The sequence below is a fragment of the Sebastes fasciatus genome, chromosome 6 (genome assembly GCF_043250625.1).
Source record: "Sebastes fasciatus isolate fSebFas1 chromosome 6, fSebFas1.pri, whole genome shotgun sequence".
Lineage (NCBI taxonomy): Eukaryota > Metazoa > Chordata > Actinopteri > Perciformes > Sebastidae > Sebastes > Sebastes fasciatus.
In genome coordinates this window covers 17,173,650-17,181,842 of record NC_133800.1, presented here as the reverse complement: position 1 = coordinate 17,181,842, position 8,193 = coordinate 17,173,650, and the positions used below count along the sequence as shown (strand labels likewise).

General features: G+C 41.7%; 1 protein-coding gene across 1 annotated transcript; it reads right to left on the bottom strand.

The window, feature by feature from the left end:
* Positions 1 to 513: 513 nt before the first annotated feature.
* On the bottom strand, positions 514 to 6,267 carry foxn4 (forkhead box N4). Its single transcript, XM_074638057.1, has 10 exons — positions 6,139 to 6,267; positions 5,477 to 5,577; positions 3,110 to 3,276; positions 2,414 to 2,529; positions 2,218 to 2,328; positions 1,956 to 2,083; positions 1,765 to 1,861; positions 1,475 to 1,682; positions 978 to 1,370; positions 514 to 891 (listed from the first exon to the last, which is right to left on the bottom strand). The coding sequence occupies exons 2-10, from the start codon at positions 5,554 to 5,556 to the stop codon at positions 641 to 643; spliced, it is 1,551 nt and encodes a 516-aa protein (XP_074494158.1). The 5' UTR covers positions 5,557 to 5,577; positions 6,139 to 6,267; the 3' UTR covers positions 514 to 640.
* Between the last annotated feature and the right edge of the window lie 1,926 nt (positions 6,268 to 8,193).

Genomic DNA, 8,193 nt, shown 5'->3' with positions numbered 1-8,193 from the left:
TTTGATTTCAAATTAATGAGCATAATATACATCTGACTTTGAGACATGTTAATCACATTGTGTAAAAGAATAATCTGGATTACTTTAAGTGTTGGCACACATCGGCGTTTTGGGAAGAAGTGGGTAAATCCAGTCGAAAGAAAGCTTTTCTGTGGCGGTAGCAATTTGAAACATTCAAATATATACAGCAAAAAGATTGATAGAGTCATCACCTTCTCCAGCTGCCTCTTCATAAATATAAATAAAACATCACAGCAATAATGTCTAGCACAATACAACAGACGAGACAGGGAGCTACAGTATGGTGGGGCTTTAAAATGCAGAGTAGAAAAACTGGCGGATGCTAACTTACACGTACATCTCCACATAGAGTCTTTGTGCTCACACAGGCTTTGAGTCTTTGCTTGGCAAAGCTAGATATTTTAAGTCTTACATACTTTTTTTCTTACAGCCACCTCTTTATTTATCAGCAGTTTTTGTTCTTAATGAGCAGTTCTCTTGTGGACTGTAAGTGAAATGATTTTCAAACATCCTTCTCCAGGTAGTTCCCATCTGAATCCAGACTTTGACCTCAGTCTTCCTCAGTTGGCATCCACAGATATCCACAGAAATCGACTCTGTTGGAGACAGTTCAGCTGCCTTATAACAGGACGATGGGCTTGATGTTGGCCGGTGCGCCCATGTACTGGGAAGACAGGTGGTCCTGGGAGGTGTAGGAGGTGTAGAGGCCCGTCACTTGCATGTCTGACAGCGGCATGTTCACTCCGGTGGAGACGGGAGTCAGGTGGGCTGTTCCCAAGTCACAGTCTGATAGTCGGAGGGGAGAGTTACTGAAGGTGCCCAACGCATCCAGGTTAAAGCTGTCGTCCTTCATTTCCTCCCACAGATTACCTGAGCAGATAGATAGAGGTTAGTGTACCGATGCAACAACACTTTAATTATACAGCCAACAAAAAACACTTTAAAGATCTATTAACCTTGAAGGGCAAAGTCCATGATGCTAGGGTCCAGTGCATCCACCTCTGTGTGTGTGTCACCATGCACGCTGTAGAAATCATCCGGCGGCTTGCTGCCGTGCTGGGTGAGTGGACTGTGGGATAGGTCAGGGACCGTGTGGAGAGGGGGTGTCTGAGCCGGAGCAGGGGACATGGGGGACAGGCGGGCCTGAGCGTGGAGCTGGGCCTGGAGCTGGTGGTGCTGGTGCATGGGTAAACAGGGCAGGGACAGCGTGACGATTGGCTGTGGATGCATCTGGGATGGGACGGACAGCGGCAGGCCAGCGGGGCAACTGGTCAGACGGGTCATGCCGGCCTCTAGAGCCTTACGCCTGCAGTTCTCCGGGCGGTCTGTGATCAGTTTGTCCAACTCATCTGCAGGAAAAAACACAGTTAGTTAAAACATGACGTCATATTTTGATGACTCGCTGCCTTTTTGAGCAGTAGACCTTTTACATTTAACCAAATAAATGTCTAACCAGGGTTCGCCATGCTGCGGCGGATGGCTGGGAGGTCCTTGCGTTTCCACTTCTGCATCTCTTCCTCCATCTTGTCAATTTTGGCAGGGTTCAGCGCCCACAGACAGCCCTTACGGGACGAGCTGCTCGTCTTGTTCTCCACTTTCTCAAAGCACTTGTTTAAGGACAGGTTGTGTCTGACTGAGTTCTTCCATCCGTCAGGTGCAGTCTGCATGGAGAGACGTGTCGTATAATGAGTCACACTCTATCTACACACACCTGTGATCTGTAATATTGATAGAGTATCATACCTTGAAATAAGGGAAGTGGTCCTTCATAAAGCTATAGATCTCACTGACTGGGAGGCTGCCAGTTTTGCTGTTCTTCAGAGCCATGGCAATCAAACAGCTGAAAGAAGAATAGAGAAGGTTAAATACACTCAAGATAATTCAGAAGATTTGGGGGATATTATTATATTTTACCAACATAAGTGAGGTCTGACCTGTAGGAATAGATTGGCTTGGGGAAAGACTTGGGCTGCAGCTCCTGGTCTTGCGGAGCCAGACGAGGTTGTGTGAATAGACTTTGGTTGTTGAAAGAGACATTGCTATAAAGCCCACCAGTTGAACACTATGATGAAAAGGGAGAAAATAATGAAGAACTTCCTCGTTTGCATTTATTCATTGTAACCAATTTAGTTTTTATCAAGTAGCATTGTCAAGAAAACCAACACAAAATAACTTTATTAGCTTAGCGTTTGGTACCTGTTGTCCAGTTTGGGTTAGAGAGTACACCTGCTGGGGTGTCGGCTGGTAGACTGAGGTAGGGCACTGGTATCCCGGTGAGGGCAGCCCATTCATGGAGAATGGAGACATCTGTGAAACGGATATACAGGATTATTTGTCAACCAACCCTATAAAACATAACACATTTTTTTTCTTGCAACGTTTTAAAACTCACACTTCCGCTGTGGGTGTTGATGATGCTGATTCCCAGAGGGCTGTGCTGCATGTTGCTCTGGAGGTGGAGCATGGAGCCTTGACCTGCTGTCATCGCAGTCATGTTGCTCAGCTGAGCTGTGAGGAGGAGCAGCCAGATTAGTATTATTATTAGATTAAAGGAAAATTCACCCAAAAAACTTCATCTTTTCAAGCGCTTTCTATTCATCCAAAGAGTTATAGTGTGATTTTGGATGTCGACTGTAGCGTACAGTTTAATGGTGGTTAGTTTTTGATGCTCACAGCACCAAAAAAATACCACACACTTATAAGAAGCTTATACTTATAACCAGTAAAGTTTCTTTCTTTCTGCACAGTGACAGAGTTGCAAGTGTTTCGCAATTAAACTGCTCAATATAGGGTCTGTGGATTGTCTTGTAAGTAACCATTAAATGTTATGTTGTTTTTTTCAAGTACAATTGTTTGCATTTTGATCTGTTGAGCACAATATTAAGGTGAGCAAAAGCTAATGTCATATGAGTTTAGTGAAGAACATTTCCCAATGGCAAAATTATAATTGGTGTTTATCTTTTGTTATAAAACTGTGTTTATGTCTGCAGAGGCCAGAAATCCAGAAGAATCCAGCGGTCCTGATTCAGCCAATCAGAGAGATGAAGCGTTTTTTAAATGTTGCACCGTCCCCTCCCTGTCACCTCACCTGTCTGTTGCTCCAACAAGCTGCCCTGGGAGGGCCCGTTACTGTGGCCCCGGCTATCAGCCATCTGCTGGAGTCGGGGCACATCCACAGAGGTGAGCCATGACAGAGACTGCAGGTCCCCAGGGAGGTCCTCCTCCCTCAGCTGGGAGGGGTCCGTGGTCAGAAGCCTTCAACAGAGGAGGGGTAGGAGGGGTGGGGGGGGTTAACACACACACGGCTGTCAGCTCAAACACACACACAGACCACAAGTGGAATTTAAATCTAAACACTTGATAGGACATTTTGTCCTTCAGAGTCAAAACCATGCGTAATGAGTCTGGATGTGGGCAAACAGAGATGAAAGCTGCTCAGCGGAGCCGTGTATTAGCCATGCCATCCAGGATTTACCATAAGTAGATTAACCACAAGTGTTGTTTAACAGCAGTGACAGTTTTAATCAACAATGAGGGAGTTAAACAAGCTTTCCATTCAGAGTAAATCATCTGTTGAGATTGTTTTTTTAGGAGTGGCACACTGATCTTTGTTTTTCTCATAGTCTGCTTTTCTGATCATGATGAAAACTAAAAAATTAAGCAAATGCAAAATAGCAATTCAGTTATATGTTTCAACTACGAATACTTTTTTCAACCCATGATTTTATAAATGTTGTTCTTTCTGTTTAACCGGTGCACTGCCGGTACCAATCAGCGTTCAGTCACTACGTCTTTTATGTGGCGAGCCTGGAACAGAAAGAAAAGAAAAGAAAAGAGAGGAATCCTCTTGAATCCTCTCCAGTCTCCTCTGCACACACACACTTACTGTGCAAGGGTTTAGTAATTGGGGTCGCTATGACAACACATACTATTCAGTTAGGGTCTGTGGACACTGTAGGAGTACCCCGCCCCCTCCCCACAAATCTCCTAATAAAAAAATCAACCCTGTGTCAGGTGACCACGGCCTCGCCTTACACCATTGGCTGAATCATAAGTAAACAACGCATGAGATCGTTTGAAACATGGGACAGCAGCACATGTTGCCTGCAGCAGTTGGCCTTCGTCTATTGAAAAATGATCACCTATTGTGTCCCAAACGACAAATCTGCCCAGTGGCACGTGGCTCTATTGTCTTCCCCAGACCCTTCCTTGATTGTCTCTGTCGTTTCTTTTCTTTACACAGCCCCTTGCATTAATCTGTTGGAATGACAGCCCTCACATAAGAGGGACAAATAGGATGCCATCTGCTTCCCTGTCCCTTTCCAGCCTCTATCCTCACGGCCGCCCCCACCATCACCCACCCTCCCCTCCTCAGGGCCAGAGGGGGTGCAAATGTAGTTTGAGGTCAGGGCTCTGTGTGTCTGCCGTCTGAATAAAGTGACATCATTGCAGCCAGGAATCAGCAGCACACGTCCTGGAACACCTTGCATGCGCCAGTAAATGATTTAGAGCGATCATCTTTTTGCAGCAGGTGTTTAACGCCCTGCGACGTGTCACAATATCTCTGCTGGAGCTTTGAAGTTCAGTCTGTGAGACTGACTCTCATTCTTTTTTAGTTTTCTTTCACTTCTGACAAAATTAAGAAATAATGTTCAAGGCTAACAAACTGAGATTCTATGACTGATTGAGTGTTGTGTTTTTAAAAAAAGCCCAAAATTAGATGTGTACATGCACTCAAATAAAAACACAATATAGCAGGTCTTTTACACTTTTGTTTGACAAATATATTTTCCATGATGAATGCCCAATACAGACTGATAGAAACATACAATACATGGGGGGTATCCCCACCTCCCCTCCTCTCTCTCTACCAGCAGCATAGAAATTGTTCACTGATGCAAAACATGTTGAGCTGGTGTCTCCATGTATCATCCGAGCCTTCCCAGAGGTTCAACAACACTAAATATTGCACCCTCCTCCCTCCTTTCCTCCCTCCCTCCCTTCCTCGCTCCTTTTCTAATTGGGAGCCACTTGTGCATACTGGTGACCCGGAGCGCCCGTCTCCCCCTGAGCCGGCAGGCCAAGAGGCTCAGGCTCTCCGTGTGCCGACAGCGGGAGTGTAAACAGAGCTGATGGTTTCTGACAGATCCATTCAGACTGAAAATCATTTATTCTTCAGGATTTTTTTTTCTCTTTCTCTCATGAAACCCCCCATGCACAAAAAGAGCTGTCCATCTACCTTTAGATGAAACGTAGTGGGTTTAGACAGTTTGTTCCATGACCATTTGGGAAACACCTTAAAAGAGTTTAATTAATGAAAAATATGCCTTTTTCATCTATTAAGGCATCACAGATTTGATCCCGAGTGTTTTTGGCAATATGCAACAAAAAAAAAACATGTTTAGTGCTAGAAGATTCTGGTATAACTGAACATATTTGAAATCACAAGTCTCACCTGTAGTCCTGTGGAGACGGATGATGCCCGGCATTCTCAATTATTCCTGACATCATGGATGTAATTCCACCTTCTATCATTTCCTGGGATATATGGTACCACTGCAGTGAAATAAATACAAAGAACACACTTTAGTGAGTCTTCAAACAAGCTATGTAGAAGAAATTATCACAATATTAATTACATTACTTCAAATTGTCTTCAGTAAATAAATATGGTGGAACAGCATGTGCTATCTTAAAATATAAAATTGCAACACAAAAAGCAAACTCAAATTTAAGGTTCAATGAACATTAAACACAATAATAAACACATTCAAAAATAAATTAATAGTAGTGCATAAAATTCCTATTTTGCATCAGGGTGCCTTTGTTGTAGCTGAAGCCTGTTATACAGTTTGAATGCTTTTTGTTCCCTTTACTCTCACTAATTGAATTTCATAAAAAATACATAGAATTATATAGCTTGTATTCAATAAGTTTTCAAATGTTTGCATAAGTTTGGTCACATTAGCTCAGGTTTAAATGTCATTTAGCCATGCCTACTGAAAAGTTATGGTTAAAGTGTAATAAAAAAATCATTAAAATGTAAATATTCTCATAAAAAGCAACAATCCGACAAAAGACTATGATGCTAAAAGAGAGAAATAATAAAAAACTCACCTGTTTTGAGTGTTATTGAAGAGTGTGTGAGCCGGTCGAGAGCCCCTGTACTGTATTTCTCTGTGTTGCACTTTGATTCTCCCAAAAACCGTTTTTAAATTTCCCTCTCTGGAGCTGTCCAGCAGTCGCACATGCGCAGTGGAGACTTCAGCAGAGCTCCCAGTCGCAGGAGGCTCCCATGGGTTTGACAGCTGCTGTTAATGCACTAGAGCCTGTTAACAGCACCCACACCAGCCACACTTTCCACACAAACCAAGTGCAGAAGCAGCTTTTAATTTTTCTTTGAGATTTTGTTGTTTTCTCTCAGTTTGTGGTGACTTTGTGAGCTCCTCCTCTGCATCCAACACGTTTGTTGCATTAAAAAGTCAGGTCATCCTCCATCCAGACATTGTAGTCCTTTTATTAGATGATTATTATAAAGAGATAATATATATAAAGGCTATAAAAGAAGTTCCCTGTCTGTCTTACACCGTCCTCTTGTGCGCTTGTTCCTCCAGGTGCGTCTTAATAAAACACAAAATACCTTCAGGCCTAAAATCCTGTTGAAGGTTATTTAGAGTTGAGTATTTTAAAACCAGGTTAAGAGCAGCAAAAGCAAGAGAAAAAAACCACCTAAATTAAATTTAAAAAATTGAATTAAATATCCATTTTTGCTTCACTATATATCCTCCTGTCCAGGTTATTCCCAGTCAGCTGCCTCCATCGGGTCTAAGTCGGTGTGAGTCGCTACTTGTACTGGCATCTGTGTATGTGAGTGTGAACTTTTTTTTTTTTTTTTTTAAGGGAAGTACTTGTAGATAATTTGCTTCCCGCCGCTGTGGCCGCGTCCTGCTCCTCTCAGCAGTGGGAAAAAGAGCCCGGGAGGCGGGTAGGAGGTAGGAGGTAGGAGGTAGGGAGGGCTGCTGGGCTGCAGGGAGGCGGTGAAGGAAGACACACACACTCCTCTACAGAGAGAGAGCAGCTCCACTACAGAAAACACACTGTGGCATCAAACTGCATTTCACTACATGCACCAATCTAGAAAATAAGGAATTACTCTGTCACCACCTCCTCACACTGTTACGAATTTCCCAGTAAAGATCTGGCAGCAGGGTTGCCTTTATGTTACTGTAAAATTAACATCATTATACTGTCGCTGAAATATACAGCTTTGTACTGTTAATGAAAAATACAGTTTGAACTGTTTTTTTTTTATTAATTTCACAGTATTTTACAGTTAATTTACTGTTTAAAGATACATTATATAGCTGTTTTTCACCTTTCTTTTACATTATCTTACTGATTTGTTTTAATGCACTATTTAGGTTGTATTTTTTTACATACATTTTAATAAACATTTTTTTCGTAGATGAAAATAATTAGCAGGTTACAGACATAGGAATAGTCACACTAAATACAATTAAAGGCACTTGTTAGGAAAAAAGGCTATAATAGACTTGTTGACACTTTTCCCAAAATGTCTGTCTCTAGCTGGCTACAAGCACAGAATACAAACCATAACAACATGTGAGTGAAGAACAATAAAGCTAATTCACTTATTTTACAATCATGTACAATGCACAAGCCTCACATGTGCAGATCAGGTCCCAGAATTATAAAAAAAAAAATCTTGAAACTGTTACTGATGATACTTTACACAATTGCTGACAAGTGCTGTTTTTTAAGAATGCATTATAGTTCAGTTAAAAAACGGCCTATGAGTGTAATTTAACAGGTTTTCTTTTTTATTAACAGTAAAGCACTGTTTTTAGCAATAACAGGTTAATACTGTTGAAATCCTGCTGTAAATTAACAGCAATTGTATACAGTGCAGTTAAGATTAAGTGTACAAAAAAAAACACTTCCAACTGCTGATTTTCATTATAAATAGTCATATAAATAGATAGCTATGCATATGCACAATGGAAAATAACTTATTTTACACAAGAATAAAAAAATTATAGGCTGCAGTTTGCCATGTTATGATTTGAGCATATTTTTTATGCTAAATGCAGTACCTGTGAGGGTTTCTGGACAATATTTGTCATTGTTTTGTGTTAATTGATTTCCAATAAT